Below are 21,438 nucleotides of genomic sequence, written 5' to 3'. Positions count from 1 at the left end.
GCAACATCTAATAAACATTTTGGGAACTCAGGGCCACTTCATAAGTAATAAGGTAAAATAAACATTGGGAATAATGTTCACCAGATAACATTTTCCTAGTTCAGTCTGACTCCGAGCAGCAAAGCGACTGTATTTTCCACAGAGCATTTAGTAACAAACATCAATCTGTGAAAGGCTGTTAAAACCAGAATCCTCCCTCACTTATTTTGGAGGGCTGGGACAGGCTTACTTCAGAGTTATTTTAATTCCTTCCTTGTTCTGTCCCACTTCATAATGGGATCAGGAAGAGACTGCAGACAACCAAGGCAGTGGGAGACCTATCCAGGCAGAAGTGTATTCACTGATGCATTTTTCCTGCTCCTCTTGCCATAACTGCATATTTCAGTGGGTCTCTTGACCAGTTCATTTCTCCCACTGAAGCAGAAATTGATAGGTGAGTTTCATCCGCAACAGTAGCACTTTGCTACAGGGAAAAAAGAAAAAAAAATCACTAGTTGTTTCTTTGGAATCTAAGTAAAAAGTGGTCCAGCATTTATTCTGTGATGTTTTGCCTTTACGATCATTTATTGCTGATAAGGTAAGCATCTCCTTGCCTGCTCTTAAGGTAGGTACCTTAGGGAAGGACAGAGGTAAAGCTGTCCAAGAATACGTGGTCTTTTTTCCTCTCCCTTCCTTTCTTCCTCTCTCCCTCCCTCCTTCCTTCCTTCTTTCTAAAATCTGTGTATAATGTTTAAAACACTGAGGATTTCTTCCTGGGCCCCAGTGCACTCATGTTTTCTTTTTAAAGCTTAATTCAACAAATGTTTCCTGAGTGCTTAATATATCTGAGGGCTGGATGGGAGGTGGCTGATGGGGTGGTGGACAGGATAGTGGTTGGAAGAGGAAAATGCAAACTTTGAAGTGAAACAGACCTCAGTTGCACTCATTTGTTAGGTCCTGTTTCTTCACAATATTCTTTGTGAGCTCAGTTCTCATGTATAAAAATGAACATAACAGGAATGGTTAAAATAGCATTAAATGTTAAAGTAGGTGAAGTTATCATAACAATAAATAATAATTATTAAGCTGGGGAAGGGACCCAAAAAGGATCAGGACACTATAGTGCAGGGATGTCTAATTAGGGCTGTTGCCCCCACCCCGGCACATCTAGCAGCGTCTGGAGATATTTTTAGCTGTCACATTTGCAGAGTGGTGCTGCGGGCATCCAGTGGGTAGAGGCTGTGGGCGCTGATGAACGTCCTCTGATGCATGGGGCGGCCACCCACAGCAAAGGACCATCCAGCCCCCGTGTCAACAGTGCTGACCTTGGTCTAGTGAAGGGACCCAAGTGTGTTGTGTGTTTCATATAACAAGGAAGTGGGCCTGAGGAGAGCCCGGGCAGACCCATTAGCCTGTGTGGTTGCGGCGGTGTGCCCAGAGGAGAAACTACATTTCCCAGCTTCACTTGCAGAGGGGGGCAGCCAGGGACTTGAAAGAGGAAGTTCGGGATGAGGCCTCTTTGTTTTTGCTGCAGTGATGGCCTGGTGGGAGCCATGTGCCTAGGAGATGGAGCAGAAACCTGAGAAGTCTGGACCCTTCCTGACTGTGGAATTCCCACATCCGCCCAGAACTGCTTCCTTCCAGACAGTTTTTATGGGGCGGCAGGCGGGGGAGCCTCTCTTGGTTAAAATGGTGTTATTTAAGTTTCCTATAAGATTCAGCAGCATCCAAGTTTAATCAGGGTGTTGAAGGATTCTGATAGATATGAAAGAGGCCTCAGAGCTGAAGGAATTAGCACAAACAAAGGCAAAGAAATGTGACGTGCTTGTTTCTGCTACCGTCACAGATCCCTCGGTCCCCCATCTCGTGGTAACAAAGCCTTGAAACGGCGGATGTTTTACAAATTGCTTAAAGTGAAAGTACATTTTCACCAAGGGAGAGAGGACTCACGTGCATGCAGGTGAAAAAGAGGGCCCAACTCGCTCTGGGATAGTTCTTATACCCACAGTGCGCCTCGTGGAGACCCAGTCTGATCCCCTGATTGGTCTTGGGCAGGAGACCTTATCTGCGTGGGGAACAGGGTGTATGGTGGCCCAGGTGAGAATGGGTGACATTCCTTCTCTAGCAGGGCGTGTGCGGCCCAGGCTCCCCATGAGACGTGGCCAGAGGCTTTGGGGTTTAATCTCCTTGAAGGGGACTTGAGGCCGAAAACATTTCTAGGGAGTAACATGTAGTTTGGCAGGCTTATTCAATAATATGCTAAGGTGCATAGGAAGCGTCAAGTAATGTTTGTAGGAAGATCTTCAGGAAGAAAACGTGCAAACGGGAAACCCGCACATGAAGTAAGTAGAGGTCGGTGCTCTCCCCTTTCGTGACTGTTCCATCTTGTTGGTCACACCTAGTGAACACTGACCTTTCATTTTTCCTTCTGCGAAATTGGCCCCAGAACCAGCGTGTGTATTTTTTTCTTTTTATATTCCTCAAGGTCACTGTCGTAGTATGCTGTGTGAAATGTGGGCTGGAGATCACATGGCGTTGTCTTCCCTGAAGATCACTGATGTGTAGAGCATGTGTCCTTTCCAAGTTCCCCCTGAAGCCCCATACTCCTCTCACCTTTCCAGGCTGGCCGAGGTTTAGGTGAGGGCCAATCCAAATGGAATTTTCTTGAAGAAGGGAAGTACTGGAAGAGGAGAAGGGGCAGAGAATGGAATATTTGGTGGGATGAGCCCGGGAAGCGCACGGAGGAGAAGAGCACAGTTACCGCCTGGCCTCTGTTTTCTGCGGCTGTCAAAAGCCAGTGTTTGGAGGAAGGTCAGGCTGAGACACTTGAGCGATTCTGATTGTTTTGGCCTTGTGCTCTCTCTCAGCACTTAAATGGCCAGAGAACAATATTCATTTATAAATTAAATGATTATGTTAATTTAAAATCATTCTAGAAATGAACCTCTTCTACTGCAGGAATTCTTAAACTCTGTGGGCCACACACTCCCCAGAGAATTTACCCAAGAACCCTGAACTCTCTCCTCAGAAAACGTACATTTATGTGCAACAAGGCAGAGAAAACGTCATTTTTAGCAGCTGTAAGGATTCTTTGTAAGTAGAGGTTCATCTTTATTGCAAAAGATGTCAAAGTGAAGTTTTAATCAAAACACCAAAATCTGACGGATGTAAAATTCCAAAGCCAGATCACCAGTTTGCAGACTTTTTGAAGGGAGTGGTTGGTAAGTGGTTCCACTAGTCCTTAATTTTCTCACCCATTTGGAAACCATAAAAGGTTAAGATTTGTGTTTATGAAAAGATTTCTTTGGAGAGCATTGTTACCCTGCCCTGAATGCCCCCACCCATGCCCACCTGCTGGGGGTTACCGAGTCCAGTACTGTTCAGCAGGTAGGGGCTTCCCTGTGATGGGGAAATGTGTTCCTTGTGGGCTGAGTGAAATAAGAAACTGGTGCTTGGAGTTCCCGTCGTGGCACAGCAGAAATGAATCTGACTAGGAACCATGAGGTTGCAGGTTCGATCCCTGGCCTCACTCAGTGGGTTAAGGATCTGGCATTGCCCTGAGCTGTGGTGTAGGTGCGGCTTGGATCTGGCATTTCTGTGGCTGTGGCGTAGGCTGGCAGCTGCAGCTCCAATTCGAACCCTAGCCTGGGAACTTCCATATGTTGCAGGTGTGGTCCTAAAAAGCAAAAATAAATAAAATATAAATAAATAAAAAAATGAAAATCAAAAAATTGTAAAAAAAAAAATCAAACAAATCCCAAACTGGTATTCAACTCTAGGCCCCAAAACTAAAGAGTTGGGGGGCAGCAAGATAGAGGAGGCATGTTGGGATCACACCCAGGATGGAGGGCGAGCCACGGGTGACTAGGTACAAGCTACAGGAAGGGGAAATTTGCAGAAGCTGAGTCCTACTTATAGGACTCCTGGGAGAGAAGTGGACCCGTGTGGAATGGGCGCCAGGGTCCAAGGGTGAGGGCTGAGGCCAGCATGGGACCCAGAGTTATCATGGGAGACAGAAGGGTTGCAGGGAGAGCGCCCAATCACGGTGGGCGGTATTATCCTCTGGGTGCCAAGGGTGACTCCGTCCACCCTGGCAAGAACTGTCCTGTTCCTTGGCTCTCATCTCCAATTCTCTTCCATCCCAGTGGAGTCCAGCAAAGCAGACAGAGCGAGGAAGTGGTTGAGGCTGGAAACGAGAACAGAAGTTGATCTCATTCCTGTCCCCCAGCTCAGACCTCACATGGGGACAGCGGAACATGAATGCATGAATGCAGGTTGAAAGGTTGACAATGCAATTGAGACTGCCTTTTGACTTAGGCCAAAGAGCCACTTAAGAGGAGCAGTGAAATTTGTGGCAGCTGCTCAAGTTTCCATCCAGGGCCAGGGGAGGATTTGTGCATCTCCCCTTCCCCAGTTTTTACATTTTAAAGGGGGTAGTGTGACACACACACAAACGTGCATTTTGACCATATGCTCCATGGGATGTGTAGTTACATGTTTCGCCCACCGCGGGGTGTAAGCAGACCTCCCAGGGCTGTGTGACAGCCTGGCCCTTGGGTTTCATGTAGAAAAGGAAAGCTGCTCTGATTAATAAACAGAGGGAGGCCGTTGGGAGAGTAGGTGGAGAAGGCAGCAGACTGAGATGAGGGGAGCACGATGGGCAACATCACTTGTGGGGCCCACTGCAAGGTGAAAAATGCAGGACTCCTGCATTACTAAGAATTTCAGAAAGCATTTAACCCCAAATGTGGGGCCCTGTGCAACCGCACAGGTCACATGCCCGTAAAGCCACCCTGGTGAGCCTCAGAGATCAGAAAAGGAGGGGGACCCTGCTAGGGGTCCAGTTAAAGAGAGCCCTGGGGGAAGAGGCTTGCCTAGTCAAGACTTTTTCAGTGACATGATGTGCAGTGTGAGCGCCCCCTCTAGACTCCGCAAGTCCTCGGAGAGCACAGACTTTCTATGCGATTGGGTTCTTCGTGGAAGTTAGTGAAGGGGCTGGTGACGGGCTGAAACAGGGTCAGCCATGTGGGTATGGGCACAGCAGACACTGGTTATTCCCCTAACATTTTCCATGCATCTCAAAGGTTTAGGTAAAGAACCCATGTTCTCTGGCGAGAAGTCTCCTCGTGTGAAGTCACATCCAAGGACTGAGTGGCCTTTTGTTTATTTGTGCCGCAGGATATTGCACACTTCGCTTTGCTCAGGATGGGTAACCAGGGACCAAATCGGGAAGTACAGATGTGCTAGACACTTGACATTATAATGGAATCCGGGGATGGGGGGGGCGGACCCCCCTTCAGGGTTTACAAAGAGGTGGCAGAGCCACATCAGTCCCTGCCTTGGCCCATGCCAAGCTTCCTAGAAAATCGCTCACACAGAGTGGGGTCATGAAGGCAGTACCATTTCTGATGGGTAGTTTATGAATAGGCAATAGGCTTACTGATCCGCCTCTGCCCCTCCTAAGCAGGGCGGGAGAGGGTTGGAGACAAATGGGGGCGGGTGGATGCTGAGAAGGTGGCTACCTTGAGCCTTTCTTACTGGCAGTCGAGGCCATGGGGAGGAGAGATGAGACTGGGGTGGTTGGAAGAGACCAGGGAGCACCCAGGTCTCAGGTCTGTGAGCTGGGCTGTGCAAGTCCTTGCAGTGCTTCCCAAGAGCTCACTCTGTAGAAGTAGCAACATTATATCGAGAGGATGAGACAGGTACTCTTGATTCCCCACCCCACCCTGCCCATCCCCCTTCCTCAGCCCCCACAGCACCCTGGATAGGGTAGGAGAGGAGACTGCTTTCCAGAGACCCACGGATTTCCCTTCCACCACCTTACTTTGAGGGTAAGAAAGGGAAGGACGAGAGAAAGCAGCCTTGCCCCTTTCTCACTTCTCCTCCTTCCAGCCCCCAACCCTGCCAGCAATGGGGCAGGAGGAGCTATGCTCTACATGACTGAGTCTTTTTTTTGTGTGTGTGTGTGTGCTTTTAAGGACCACACCTGCAGCATATGGAGGTTCCCAGACTAGGGGTGGCATTGGAGCTGCAGCTGCTGGCCTACGCCACAGCCATAGCAACACGGGATCCGAGCTGTGTCTGCGACCTGCACCACAGTTCATGGAAATGCCAGGTCCTTAACCCATTGAGTGAGGCCAGGGATTGAACCCGCATCCTCATGGATACTAGTCAGGTTTGTTACCCTTGAGCCGTGACAGGAAGTCCTTGATTGAGTCTTTTAATATCAAGAAGTGACCGAGGAAGTTTTAGAGTCTGTCCAGGGGATTGTTAAGGGATCTCTACCCAGCAGGGAAAGGAGATTCAACATGGCCCAGCTCAGGGCAAGATGGGAGACAATTAACACCATTTCTGGTTTGTACCCTAAGGAGTTGAGATTGTTCAATAAACTGATTAATATTTGATTAAGAACTTTTTATTCTATGGCTAGAGTTGAATCACTGTGCTTTTGTGTTGCAGTATATTGTGTTTATAAACTTAGTTTTAAGAGTGATTAGATTTTCTCTGCAAGTTGAAAACCTTATTAAATATTAAGTGAGGAGAAAAGAGACACACCAGAAGGCAAATTTACAGATATAGATAGAAGAGACACTTAAAGAGATCCAATAACTGTCTACTTCTTTTCTCTCTCTTAAAATTTTTTTTCAATCTATCATAGATTCACCAAAAGTTGATGCAATGGAAAAAATGGGTGTATAAAAATGTTTGTAAATGATTTATTATTCATGTTCACTTATTTGTCAAAGATGTTAGTCTGTTAAATTATTGAACATTCATTATAAAATTTTCCAAGCTACTCCTTTATTTAATTTTTTACTTAAGTGTAACTGTGTTCATTGGAGAGTGATGTGGCTTAAATCAATCTCTTTCTCCCCTTCTCCCCATTACTAGAGGCTTCTTTTCTTTTTCTTTAAACTTTTATTGTAGTATAGTTGATTTACAATATTGTGACAATTTCTGCTATACAACTGAGTCAGTTATACATGTATACACATCCTACTAGATAGAGACTTCTTAAGTGCTCTTTTTATTTAGACAAAATTATTTAATCTTTATCATTACAATATTCTTTACATTTTTAAAGAACTTTCAAGATGTTAGCTGTACTGAGAAGGAAAAATTGCTATCAATGAAAACCTATTAAAAAAGCACAGTGGCTTCATTGACTGCTATGTTCACCACTGAGTTGCTTGCAGATAACTGGCTGCAGTTTTGCATTGTCTTTAGGGACAGGCTCTGGAGTTCTTATTTTTCTTGTTTCACTTCTGCATCATCTATTTTCTTGAATCCGGTCTCCTAAAATGTAAGCAGTACAAAATGTTCTCATCCATCACAACAATAGCATGTGAAAGCATAAAAATGCAAGCCATGATCCTAATTGCCTAATTATACCTGAGTTGAATTGTGTTGCACTTGAAATGAGTGAGATATTGATGGGATCCTGAATTTGTAATGGGCACTTAGAATGGCAAACTTAGCATTTGTCATAGTCTCTCTCCCTCATCATCGCCCCCCTCCCAGCATCTGATTAGTTGCCAGAGTCTACCTGTATAATATCTCAGGACCTCAGCAGAAACGTCAGTGATTCTCCTTTTCCTGATGAATAGCATCCGGAATCTTCGGTGGCCCTGAATGCCTGTACTCTCAGCTCTCACCCTGTCCTTCTCGCCTTCTTTCCTCTCCTCTCTGTGTACCATTTGGTCTCACTGAACTGAGCCCCAGCTTTTCTTGGCTCCCCTTGTTTTAGTACCTTTACTCAGACTCCTCTCTTTGCCTGAAAATATCCTCTCTCCTTTCTCTAGTCTCTGAATGTTCAAAATAGAGCCACCTTTCAAAGTCCAACTCATGAAGCAGCCCTGGGTCCCCACATGAAAAAACATCCTTTTTTTTGAACCTCTGTAGGATCTTATTAGTGTCTCTCATATCATTTCATTTATCCTATCAAGTGTTAAGGGCTTTTGAAAGACCCAGTTGAGACACAGTTCTAGGCATTAGGGATATGGCAAGGGACAAAAATTAGGGGATTTATAGAACTGAAATTCTAGCAAAGGGGATGGACCATAAATATATAATATGTCAGATGAAGAAAAGTATATGATTAAAAATAAGCCAGGAGTGCTCTGAGACGGTCTCACTGATAACATGTCACAGCTTGCCTCCTTATTTTCTTCAGGTCTTAACTAAAGTGTCATGTTCACTTCATATAAAAAATTTTTAGCAAATGCTCTATACTAGAAAACAATAGGTAGGTAGCTTATTAATCTATTTTTTGGCTATCCCATGGCATATGGAATTCGTGGGCCAGGGATCGGATCTGAGCAGCAGTTGACCTAAGCCGCCCCTGCGGCAACGCTGGATCCTTGACCCACTGTGCCAGGCTAGGGATTGAACCTGCATCCCAGTGCTCTGAAGACACCACTGATTCCAGTGTGCTGCAGCAGGAACTCCAGCTTATTAATTTTTTGAACCTCTTATGGTAGCTTGCCCACTGATTCTTACATAATAAATAATAAATATCAAGGAGTTCCTGTTGTGGTGTAGCGGAAACAAATCCGACTAGGAGCCATGAAGTTTTGGGTTCGATCCCTGGCCTCGCTCAGTAGGTTAAGGATCCGGTGTTGCCGTGAGTTGTGGTGTAGGTCACAGACGCCGCTCAGATCCTGCGTTGCTATGGCTGTGGTGTTGGCCAGTAGCTGTGGCTCCGATTATGCTCTTATCCTGGGAACCTCCATATGCCATGGGTGTAGCCCTAAAAAGCAAAAATAATAAGAATAAATGTCAATACAAAGAATGCTTATAATAACAGGAATTATTTCTAAAATGAGATTCAAAAAGAGAAAAAAAATGTTTGATTTAAAGTTGAGGAAGACAGTCTTCTGAATTTGAGACCAGGGTTTTTGAGATGGTGTCTTTTGTATTTACAGACATCTCCCTCATATGAGACCTCTGTATTAGAGAGGTCACATGTTGGACAATGTCATAGGCATGAATTCCCAATTTTGTCATTTCCTGTTACTCCGTAGTATGTGGCTGTGGAGTAATGAAATGGATATCCATTTATGGAAGCTCTCTCTCGCTCTCTCTCTCTCTCTCTTTTTTTTTTAAAGAGAGAACTTTTTCTTTTTGGCCCCCCGCTTGCAGCAGCTTGATATGGGAATCTCAGTTCCCAGACCAGGGATGGAACCTGGGGCTCAGTGGTGCAAGTGTGGAGGCCTAACCGCTGGACCAGACTCCCTATGTCTTGTCTTTTTACCTATAGTCTTGTTTCTAATTAACCTTCTATATTTCTCAGTTTACAGGTATTTATTTCTTGTGTCTTTTCCTTTTTCCTTCTGAGAAACTTAACTTTCTTAGAAACTTCTTTTGAAAAGATGTAAACCTTTTTAAAGTTTTTGGATTAGCTCTACATGCATTTTAATTGGTGTCCAAATATTTACCTTAGGTTCTTTTGATCAGGTTTCTGGATTCTTGGGGCTGGCGGGTGATGGAGTAAAGTAACCCTTTGGCAGACGGTGAACGCGTGGATTGTTGGAGCAAAGCACCCAGTGCCTTGGTGATGCTTCTAGCTATTGTTCTCCCAAACCTTTGGGGCAGATTAGGAACCCATCTTGACATGCTGTCTTCTGTGTTTCTTCCAAACCTCAGAGGCAGGCTGGCCATTGCCCCAGGGCTCCTCTCTTCTTCCGTGGTCCTCCCAAATCTCAGTGGCAGGTTGGCTGCCGAGGGCGGCATTTTGTTGACCACAGGTGTACTCATCTTAATGACATTTTTTGGACCCCAATCTTTTAATTCTTCAAAATTGAGACTTCTTTGTTTTTCCCATTTAGAATCTCTTCTAGGCTATAATTAGAAATGACCATTAAGGTAATTTATTGTCTTTATAAGCAATAGATTTGAACCACAAATTAAGTTAATTCCAGACTTTAATCTGTAGAATTGTTAAGGCTATAAACAAAGTTTGTGTTTTCATGTGCAGAATTTTTTAAATAAATAATTTGTGTTAAGCTTCTTAAAGCAGTCTAGTTTCTCTGTCCCTAGACTACTGTAGGAGAACTATAAAATATTAATTAAAAATATATAGTGAATCCAGCAATGTGTTTGAGCAGCAGGAATACAATGAAGTATTGAAATGAGGTGAAGGTTTATTTTACTGCAGTTATTCTTCAGTTTTTTATTCATGTTGTTTATGAAATCTTTCATATCTTTTTATAATTTGCTTTTAGAGATGTCTCCCACTGTCTTTCCATGTCTCTTCCCCCAGCTCTTTAAAAACCCAAGTGCTGGGCATGTAAGAGCAGGGAAGCTAGCCAGGTTTTGGGGTACAGTTGGAGGAAGCACCATTGAATTTCTTTTTAGCTTGCTCATATTCAGGGTTCCACATTAAAAGCATTTCTCAAGAAACTATATTTTTGTTATTATGTAAATTATATTAATAAAACACCAGTTGGTTTGTGGGTTATTACACCAGTAATATACCAACTTTAAAGGAACTACTTAAAATACAGCAAATCTTTAATTAGACTTAGCTTTACCATGAAAGTTGGCCCATGTGGAGATTTTTAAATAATTGTTTTCTGATTGTAAAACATAATATCTACTCATTTCAGCAAATTTGGAAATTATATAAAAACATAAAGAAAATTAAAATAACGTGATCTTCCACCATCTAGGGATAAAGATTTTGCTTAGATATAGAAAGACACTTCAAATGTCCAACTGAAATGTACCCAGTACTTCCTTCTTCAGCTGTTTATTACAACACTCTGAGTGCACTCTGAGTCAATTGAAAATTAAGACAAATACCATATGATATCACTTAAATCTGGAATCTAATATATGGCACAAATGAACCTTTCCGCAGAAAAGAAACTCATAGACTTGGAGAACAGACTTGTGGTTGCCAAGGGGGAGGGGGAGGAAGTGGGATGGGCTTAGTCTGGGGTTAATAGATGCAAACTATAGTATTTGGAGTGAATAAACAATGAGATCCTTCTGTATAGTACAGGGAACTATATCCAGTCATTTGTGATGGAACATGATGGAAATGTGAGAAAAAGAATATATATGTTCTTGAGTTCCCGTCGTGGCGCAGTGGTTAACGAATCCGACTAGGAACCATGAGGTTGCGGGTTCGGTCCCTGCGCTTGCTCGGTGGGTTAACGATCCGGCGTTGCCGTGAGCTGTGGTGTAGGTCGCAGACGCGGCTCGGATCCCGCGTTGCTGTGGCTCTGGCGTAGGCCGGTGGCTACAGCTCCGATTGGACCCCTAGCCTGGGAACCTCCGTATGCCGTGGGAGCGGCCCAAGAAATAGCAAAAAGACAAAAAAAAAAAAAGAATATATATATTCTTTATATATATATATGAGAAAAGTCATGTATATATATGACTGGGTGACTTTGCTGTACAGTGGAAATTGACAGAACACTGTAAACCAACTATAATGGAAAAAATAAAAATCAATAAAAAATAAAATTATTAATGTACCTTACACTTGCTAAATATCATACTCTGCACTCAAATGGTCATTAGAGGCCAGGCTGTTTGCTGTTGTGCTTCAAAATACATGTTACATCAGCTCACTGTCATAGGAAGGCTGAAATTTGACAAAAACCAAAACACAAACTTACTCCTTACTCTTTACAGAAGCATTAGACTCAGGACAAATACTAAATAGTTGATGCCAGTCACGTTAGATAGAGTTAAAAAAAGACTTACCTCGGAATATGTGTCATAATTTTTTTTGCTGTGAAGACGGGACAGCACTAATTCATCTGTACAAAAGATGTTGGATGTTAACAAGCTTGAAGCGGCTAAGGTCCATAAAACGAATCGTTTGGATGAAATAATTTCCATTTTGTCCAAAACCTAGAATTAAGTTTATATGTGCAGCTGATGTCTGCAAGAAGGGAAATTGTGGTCTTCTTATACTGTTTGAAAACAAAGGGGAGTTTGCTTTCACAGTGAGATCCATCCCCGTGTTTAAGCACTAACCTTAATTAGCGTTTAACTGAGAAATGTATGTAAGGAATGTGAGTAATACATTCTCAGAAGATGGCAACATTGCTGCTTGCAAATTCATTAACTTTGAAAATAATTTGCTTCATTATCAAGGAGCATTTAATTAGGTAAGTTTGGGGCCATCGTAAGATTCCAAACAAGCAGAATGCTTCCTTTCTCTGAGCTCAAACAAAAAAGTAGTTGGTTTTTGGTGGTTGCGTCAGTTCTTGGGAGAAGGGGAAAAAAATTATTCAATACATGCTAGCTATGTTAAAAATTTTCTTTTCCCCCACACAAAAGAGTTAGGCATAGTATTTTTAAAATGTCAAACAAAATTAAGAATGTGAAAAGAATTCCAAATCACACAAGACCCAAATAAAATGACATTAATTAACTTTTTGTAAAATGCTGTTTGGTTATTAAAAAGCTTCAGGAGTAAATGTCAGCTGTAACGTGGAGGGCGTGTGGAAGACCGTGCGATGGGCGTTTTGACAAACTGGCTGTCTCCCGAGACGCTGGAAGCAGTTCAAGGCCCTTTTGTATTTGCCCTGTGGGCTTTATTTGGCAAAAGTGTATAAATCACCGGGATTTTATTTCTGTGACGATGCCACATCCTACCTTGCCCCTCAACCCCCTTAAGAACCCTAGCAGAGGATTGCTAAATCACACGCATGCTAATTTTGCTGCTCCCCTGGCCCATGTTATTTAGGTAATCTCGCACTGCCACAGGCATACTGACATCGAGGCATGAGCACAGAATCTACAGAAATAAATGCTTACTTACTGAAATGCCAAAGCAAGTCTCTTTCGGAGCGGCTGTCGTATTCGTAAAGGCCTGCCTTATCACTAGACTGCCTGGGTTCTGGAGAAATCATTACTCGTTCCCACCTGTCCATGCAACCCTCTCAGGAGAAAAGGACCTTACATTGGTCAGTTTCAAATATTCCAGCTTATTCTAGATGTAGGCACTCAGCGGGGGATTCGAAAAGAGCGAGTCAGGAGTTCCCGTCGTGGTGCAGTGGTTAACGAATCCGACTAGGAACCATGAGGTTGCGGGTTTGGTCCCTGCCCTTGCTCAGTGGGTTAACGATCCGGCGTTGCCGTGAGCTGGGGTGTAGGTCGCAGACGCGGCTCGGATGCCTCGTTGCTGGGGCTCTGGCGTAGGCCGGTGGCTACAGCTCCAATTGGACCCCTAGCCTGGGAACCTCCATATGCCGTGGGAGCGGCCCAAGAAATAGCAACAACAACAACAACAACAACAAAAAAGACAAAAGACAAAAAAAAAAAAAAAGAGCGAGTCATAAAATTGCATCTTTCATGTCAAGAACTGTACTACCTCTAGCTTCTCCCACCAACCTACCACAATTTGAGGTATGAGAAGGGAAGATGTGAAAACCTTTCTCTGTAGTAATGACCTCAGCATAGATCAGAAAGCTGAGAAAGTTTGGGCAAACTCTTGGCTACCCCAAGGTCACACTAGCCTGCAGCCTCCCTTAAGGCAGTGGACCTCCTTGGTCACATTTTTTTCCGACTGTGGTGGCCAAGCATCCCCACAGTAGGAGGCAGTTCATAGTCCAGTGTTAATGTTGTAATGCTGTTATTGGATTATTCGGGTTTAATTTCCCTGAGGACTTAATATATTTCTCTTCCAAATTGCTCCTTTGCAAACTGCTGATGGAACTATGGAACTTCCTTTTTTTTTTTTTTTTTTGTGGTCGGTAGATCCAAACTTTTGAGAAATGGGTGAAGCAAGGAGCAAGTTATGTTGGCTGAGTTTACACCCTGGAAAAAAGTGGACGTGATCAGCCTGGGTCCTCTTTTAAAACAGGCTTGTATGTAGTTTTTCCAAACTTTAGCAATTCACCAGTTTTCAGTGCTCCTTGGGGTTCTGGCCCGTCAATTAGTTTTTCTGACTGCAGTCAGTATCCAGAGCTGATATGACTAATTACTCCCTTGCCTCAACCAGGTTTAAACTTCCAAGTTTGGGGTCTAATTAGAGTTCTAATCATATTAATACAGGGCTTGGCTCTTTTCCACCATATCTCCAGTTAGCTTTGAAAATGTTAGCAGAGGAGTTCCTGTTGTGGCTCAGTGGAAACGAATCTGACTAGCATCCATGAGGATTCAGGTTTGATCTTTGGTCTTGCTCAGTGGGTTAAGGATCCAGCATTGCCATGAGCTGTGGTGTAGGTCACAGACGAGGCTCGGATCTGGCGTGGATGTGGCTTTGGTGTAGGCCAGCGGCTACAGCTCCAATTTGACTCCTAGCCTGGGAACTTCCATGTGCTGCAGTGGCAGCCCTAAAAAGACCAAAAAAAAAAAAAAAGAAAGAAAGAAAATGTTAACAGATATGAAACATTACCTAACATACATAGTATGAGATCACCATAATTCTTTTAATGAAATGGGCTACCATATACATAGTATGTTTAGGGATTCTCGATGGGACATATGAGCGTATAAAAGAAATCTGTCTCCCTGACATGTGGCATTTATACAGAAGCTTGTTTACTAAGATTATAGAGAGCTTAAGGCTACTCCCTTCTAAGCTTTTCTCTCCATCCTGGATACTTCTCCTGAGCTTTCAAAACCCTGGATACCCAGCTTCCAACCACACAGTGCAGTTGGGATGTCTCACAAGTATTTCAAGTCCAGTGTGTCCAGAATGGAATTTATCTGTTCAGTACTTCTCTCTCCTTCTGTTTCTCATTTCAGTGAATAGTTACGGTATTGGCCAGGGTTCAGTAAGAAGGCAAAACAATAATCTGATAGGAAATGGTTAATACAGGGAATTATTAATTATAATGGGATTAATGAAGAGGTAAATAATAGTGAGGGCCACGGAGAGGATCCAGGGAAGGATGGCTTGACTGCAGTTCACGCTGTACTGGAGACGGTGTGGCACAGTTTTCGCCAACTGGCCCAGGTAGGGCCATCCATCCCTTTACCCAAGCTAGAGTCTCTTGTGAGATCCTTGACTCTTTCCTCCCCTTTTTTCCCACCTCCCTTTCTACAGATAATGAACAACTGGGTTGTTTCTAGTTTTGAGCTATTGCGACCAGTAATAATGGCCAGTAGGTTTTTTTTTTTTTGACCATTTATCATGTGCCAGGGACTGTTCTGAGCACTTTGTGAGTTAACTTTTTTATCTTTCATAACAATCCCATTATTGTTCCTGCTCTACAGAAAGGGAAACTAAAGTGTGGAAAGGATAAGCAGCTTGGGAACCAAAGTGGCAGATCCAAGTAGTCTGAGCCCTTACTCACTGTGCCGCTCTGCCCAGTCAACTCTGTTCTCTGCTGACCTCTAAGCGACCCTTCCGTCTCGTCCCTTCTGCACAGCCCCGTTACTCAGTTCATCCTTTTCTCTTGTCTAGACCTTCATCTTGGTCTCTCTAGCTGTTCTTCCACCATACCATCGGAAAAATTGTTATACAAGACAGTGTATTTATGACTTCTTCCTTAAAACTTGCCAGGGGTTGCCCACTGCCCTTGGAATCCCTTCGCCCGCTCTTCAGCATTATCTCTCCCCACTCCCCACCAACTCAGTTTTTTGACAAACTTCTCTCTGTTTTTCCAAATGGACGAGATTTCTCTTGCCTCTAGGCTTCTGCCCATGATTTCCCTATGCGTGGAGTATGGATCTATTCCCCTCTCTCCTTTTGACAGCAGTTTATTGTTTGGGTCTCAGCTGAGGCATCATATGTTGTGAGAAGTCTCTCCTGACTCCAGGCAATGTCGCATGGTTTACTGACTGTGGCTCCTCGCCCTGACTTGCCCTATTTCCTTGTTCCCTCTTCCCCTGCTCTGTGCAGTGCGTGAGGACTTTGCTTGTGCAGATCATAATTCCTATTGTCTATCTCACAGATGCTCAGGAAACTTTATTTCTAGATGAATGAATAACATGTTTATTAGTGTTGGGGCAAGGAGCTAAAACCGAAGTTGCTTGTTCATTATTTTTCCCGGTTTGGGCTTCTGGCCAGAGTTTTCTCTTCACTGAGATGTTTACGTTTTTAGAACTTAAGTTTGTGGGCTAATCCTGAAATCACAGCATCTTAACGTTCTCTCGTTGAGGATTCACATCTAAGGCTTTCTCAGAACGAGGCTGTTCCATGGGCAGTCAGGTGTAAGTAGGCTGACTGTGAGTTTAGGTTTCTTCTGTCGTAGTAGAGTCTCCAGCTTGATAAGTTCATTGTGTCCTGATGGATCCTGCCACGCTGATGCCCCCAAACACCAGGAAGGGTGTGGAAGGGGCTGCACAGCCCCAAGGAGAGCGTCCCGACGCTGGTCTCTTTGTGAGTCTGTCTGCTGGCTGAGCACAGAAGAGGGTGCTGCAGTTGCCCACCAGCCGCACCCTCACCTCGGGCAGGCAGGCAGAGTGGGGACAGGTCATTTCCATCCATCAGGAGCTGAGCTAACTTGAGTTGGGTCTCAGACTTTGTAAGGCTCTGGTTTATCTGGACTTCCGATAAAACATTTCAAATAAGAGGTTGCTTTTTGTGCTGTGGGTTGTATGTTTTTATTTACCTCTTTATGTAGAGGTAAATAAAAACATAATGATCCAGGACCCCTGAGGCCATGGTGAGGTCTGTCAAAGAGGTGATACATCTTGATATCCAGGGGAACCTCATTATAGAACCCTTCTCTTTACTGTCAGCCTAGCCATTTACTTCCCGAGCACTTGTCTTTTTTACACTGTTTATATCTTCCTTTCCTTCTAAGCATAATCAAATTGTTATGCTATGCAGAAGAATTGATGGCCATTATAGTCTTATTTTGCATTTCATGTTTGCAAAGTTATTTTGTGACCATTTGTTAACTAATTTCTGGCCCTTTTTAGAGGTGGGTGGTAGTATTACTGTATAATTTATTTAGCATTATGTGTGCAAAGAGAAAGAAATACCTGCCCTGGTTCCAAATAAAAATAATCCTATGCAAATTGCATAAAATTATTATTTTAAAAATGTGTGGTCGTGCCTTCATTTCAGGATTTATGAGTGGCTTGTTATAATGAGCTTGTCATATTTTGGTAGCAGGACTGTATTTACTTCTGTGCTTTTTGCTATGACAGATTACAGTGCCGGGGCCTTGGAAGGTGCTGATGTGAACGTGAGACAAAGATTATTCCTCTTTGTAGTAAAAGCAGTTGAAATTCAATTCTAGTTGAAGTAACTTAAAGAATCAATTTGTACAATACAAGAATAAACATTAAATATTTATAAAAGTGAGCTCACATGATTTATTCTAGAAGGTTGATTAAATGCAAGGCCCTATATCTAAAGAACATATTTTAGAACAATGTATTGAACAAACTTGTAGTATTGGGGTTAGATCTTTCAAACAACATGGAGTGGTAATGTTTAAAAAAAAATTTAAAGCAGTGTGCAAGGCTGATTAGGAAGCAGACTCTAGGAAGCAGACTGTCTACAGCACAGCTTTCCAACTCAAGCTTTTATGTTTTTTAATGTTTCATTTTTATTGACATTTTTTTCCTTGCAGGAAAAATGTGTGATTTTTACTAGCCTGGCAGGGGGTTGTGGTACCTTTTGCCAAAGTGTCAAGAAAACTCAGAATTCTCTGCATGAGGGACAAAGACCAGATGTTTAGTTAAAACAACACATAGCTTTTATACAAATATAGGCAGTGGAAACCAAGACCTTTACCGGGAGGTTTTTTTCTCTCTGTTTTTGGCCAATCTTGTCTTTTGATAGTTTTAAAATAAGCAAGTAGCCATCTTGTTTTTCCAACCTGAGCGGAATAATTTAGTTTCTTACAAAGTGTGTGCTTTTTCAGTATCTTGGTTTTTGTTTTTGTTTTTCTTTTTGGTTTTAACATTGTTTTGAAGGATTCTGATCTAAAATGTGTAATGTGTCCTTCAAATAATAATTTGCTTTAATAAAAATAAAGCATGAGACTTTAGGAAGAACCTAGCCTAATCATTAGGCTAATTTTTTCCAACTACCCTTGCCCCACCTTCACTGGGGAGGAAATCTGTTGCTTAAACCTGCATCGGTGTGGGTTTGGAGGATGCTTAAAAAGGTAGTTGTTTCTCATCTCATTCATAGATGAATAAGGACTGATGGGTAACCAGTGAAAATTAGCATCATCCCTCAAGTGGACCTTCCTAGTTGCTCTTTCACCTCTGATGGAAAAAAAAAAAGAAAGGAAGTTGAAGTATGCATATGAATGGGTTGTTTTTATTCATTTGGCTGTTCCTTTTTGTTTGGGGGTCATGTGGTTTCTGTGCTCCTGAGGGCTGTTGGTAAGAGCTCCCACAAGGTCCACAATAGCCAAGCAGCTGCCTTGGTTCTGAGCAGAAGTGGCCCTGGTTCTGCCCACCCTCACACTAACATATATGCACTTGGATTTTATTCTTGTCTGTTACCAGTCCTTTGGCTCTGGCTATACCACCTGCCCCTCTGCTCTAGGCCTGAGCTCATGTGAGCGCCTCACACCAGTGGGCCCTGTTTCACTTGAATTACAGTGGCTGGACTTTATCACTGAGGAGCGGGTTATACTTGTCTTCGACATTGGTTTTACTGAACCCCCGAAGGGATGTGTCCATTACATTGCCAGGGATTACTGCGTGGCACTTCTGCTGGTTAAACTCAATTCCATCACAAATGAAAGTCAACCAATTCTGAGCAAGCAAATGGAAAAACCCTTGGCTAAATAGTTGTCTTCTGAGGGGCACTTAGAAGCATGCTTTTAACCTACAGTAACTTTGGGTATAAACTTAATTAAAGGAGAAGATTTTCTGGGAGTTCCCGTCGTGGCGCAGTGGTTAACGAATCCAACTAGGAACCATGAGGTTGCGGGTTTGGTCCCTGCCCTTGCTCAGTGGGTTAACGATCCGGCGTTGCCGTGAGCTGGGGTGTAGGTTGCAGACGCGGCTCGGATCCCGCGTTGCTGTGGCTCTGGCGTAGGCCTGTGGCTACAGCTCCGATTGGACCCTGGGAACCTCCATATGCCGCGGGAGCGGCCCAAAGAAATAGCAAAAAGACAAAAAAAAAAAAAAGGAGAAGATTTTCTGATAATATTTTGATTCTAAAAGGTGAGATCTAGACAGAAAGTTCTATACCTATTGAGGTTAAATGAACTAAATAAATGTTACCCTATTAAATGTAACCCTATTAAATATCTACTGGGTTTAATTCTATACAGGGTTTTATACTGAGGGAATTTAAGAAATCAGGTATTTCCTCTTTGACTACCTATGATAAAGAAAATAGACAAAGCCGGGGTTCCCATCATGGCTCAGCGGAAACAAATCTGATTAGTGTCCCTGAGGTCACAGTTTCAATCCCTGGCCTTGCTCAGTGGGTTAGAAACTGGCGTTGCTGTGAGCTGTGGTGTAGGTTGAAGACACAGCTTGGATCTGGCATAGACAACTATAAACACGGACTTAAGGACCCAGAGCAGAAAAGTGGGCTTTGGCTGATGGGCTCTGATGGAGCGCTTTCTGATGTAACAATAGCAGTAGCCAATGGTCCATGACCTGGAAGCATCAGACCAGGAGAGCAGCGTGGATCTTCCAGTGAATACTCCTGTCTGTGCCCCATTCCCCAACCTCTAGGTCAAGAGTAGTGGAATCATCCTTCCTGTGTTTTCCTGTACTTTAGGCTGATTTGTTTGTTTAAATTTACCACTTTTAAACTTTCCTTAATGTATATCTTCACCTGATCTCATTTGGATTAAAATATCCAGGCAGAAGGAGTTCCAGAATCTTAAGCAGTCCCTGACATACAGCTAAGGAGGGCATGATGAGAGATGGAATAGAAGAGAATTCACTCCGGGATCACTTTGGACCTCCCTGCCTCTTGAGCAGTTTCCTGAAACATTCTTGAAAAATGTTTTGTAGTTGAGGCTTTCATTATTGGAACAGCTGCAAAACTAGTCTCTCCTTTACCTGATAGAAGATTCAGAAGTCCTTTGTTGCACGTTATTGAAATTTCTGATGTGTTTAAACAAAGTGGGGAATTTATTATAAGGATACTGGGATGTCTTGTGAATGATACCAGGGCCTATAGAACGTGTAGAGCCTAGGGCTCAAATCACCAGCGGGACTTTCTCCTGCAATTCTCATGTCTTCTTTCTGTGCATCAGCTTCATTATCCCCTCTTACTGCTGTCTTGATCTGCCTGCTTCTCTGTTCGCCAATAACTTCTGAGTTTACGTATCCTCAGTTTCAGCTACCCCATGAGAAACTGTCTTATCTCAGTTCCAGATTCAACATACCAGGAAAATACTCTGATTGGCTTTCTGGATAAGGTGCCCCATCTTCGATCAGTTATCTGTGGCCAGGGTGGATCCCATTGCACCAACATAGAAGATCCAAACCTGTGGAAGAGTTGGAAGTGGAGTGCTACCCTTAAGACAGGGCAGTGGGTGTTCACAACAGCAGAAAAGCTAGTGTAATGGAAAATCTGGGCTGTTCTCTCCCTGAATCCAATTCCCTGTGCAGAGGGAAACTACTTCCCAAGCTGGTGAAAAAATAAGTTCCGACTTGCAGTCAGAGGGCATCTTACCCCATCCCGTGTTGGTGTGGGTATCTGTTTCTCTCTAATGGTGCTGAGGAGTCTCTATCAGAGTCCACTGATATTAGCAGACAGCGCCTTCATCGCTGCCATCTAGGTCTTTGTTTTTGCAAGCAGGTGTTCTTCTGTGATATTTTTGTGGCTCATGTGGGGCTTTGATGATAAAAACAAAACAAACAAAACAAACTCTAGATCTTCCTTCCCTAGAGGCAGCCAAGGGCACAATTCCCAGCTATTTCTCCATATTTCCATCAAGGGCAGTGCCAACTTCCAGAGCCTGGAAGACCCCTTTTCTCCCCTGGCAGGTGAGAGTCCTGGCTCAGGTGTTCCTCTTTGGCATTTGGAGGCGCTTCCATTTCCAGTGTTATGCTCAGCACCAGATATGAAACACTGTCCTGAGAATTTGAAGACCAGGTGGTGTGGTCCCTAAATGGTCCTAAATTCTTTTCAACTTGGGCCCCTTTCCTAAATGTTTCATGCCCTTTATATTGCTGTGGTGATTCTGGCTTGCCTTATTTCTTCGCATTGAGTTTACTAAGGTCAGGTGAGTTCCGTGACCCAGAGTAGAAATGGTTCATTGCCTTTCGAGCAAGAGAGTTTATTTTTCTATTAATTTGGCAGGTTTATCATTCTTTGTCGATACTTGGGTACTCTTCCTTGGAAACACTCCAGAATTCCCTCTCCTTATATCATGGACTGCATAAAGATTAGTGTTTATTTTGGAGAAAGTAAAAATAAGACTCATGTATAATTCCAAATATAAGCATATATTCTTTTGGTAATTAGCTTCATTGTTCTCTGTCTTTTTTTTTTGACAGTATTTACGCTAAATTAGAAATAGTAATAATGGGACATTCTAGTTCATTCCGACAACCATATTTGCTTTTAGTGGCAGAAAGTATTTTAGAAGTGTTCATTAAAACAAT

The 21,438-nt window shown here is 43.2% G+C and overlaps 1 protein-coding gene and 1 long non-coding RNA gene across 3 annotated transcripts in view; one reads left to right on the top strand and one right to left on the bottom strand.

Moving 5' to 3' along the window:
- Positions 1 to 21,438, top strand: part of LOC125117510 (uncharacterized) — a 57,541-nt gene that overhangs the window by 20,494 nt on the left and 15,609 nt on the right. The window lies entirely within an intron of this gene.
- Positions 7,152 to 11,832, bottom strand: NPVF (neuropeptide VF precursor). Its single transcript, XM_047763420.1, is given in 5 exon segments — positions 7,152 to 7,268; positions 7,271 to 7,275; positions 9,417 to 9,444; positions 9,447 to 9,819; positions 11,695 to 11,832. Coding segments are annotated over 5 exon segments (588 nt in total). The 3' UTR covers positions 7,152 to 7,224.

Source organism: Phacochoerus africanus, chromosome 16 (assembly GCF_016906955.1).
Source record: "Phacochoerus africanus isolate WHEZ1 chromosome 16, ROS_Pafr_v1, whole genome shotgun sequence".
In the NCBI taxonomy this organism is placed as follows: domain Eukaryota; kingdom Metazoa; phylum Chordata; class Mammalia; order Artiodactyla; family Suidae; genus Phacochoerus; species Phacochoerus africanus.
This window is presented reverse-complemented; position numbering and strand designations above follow the sequence as displayed.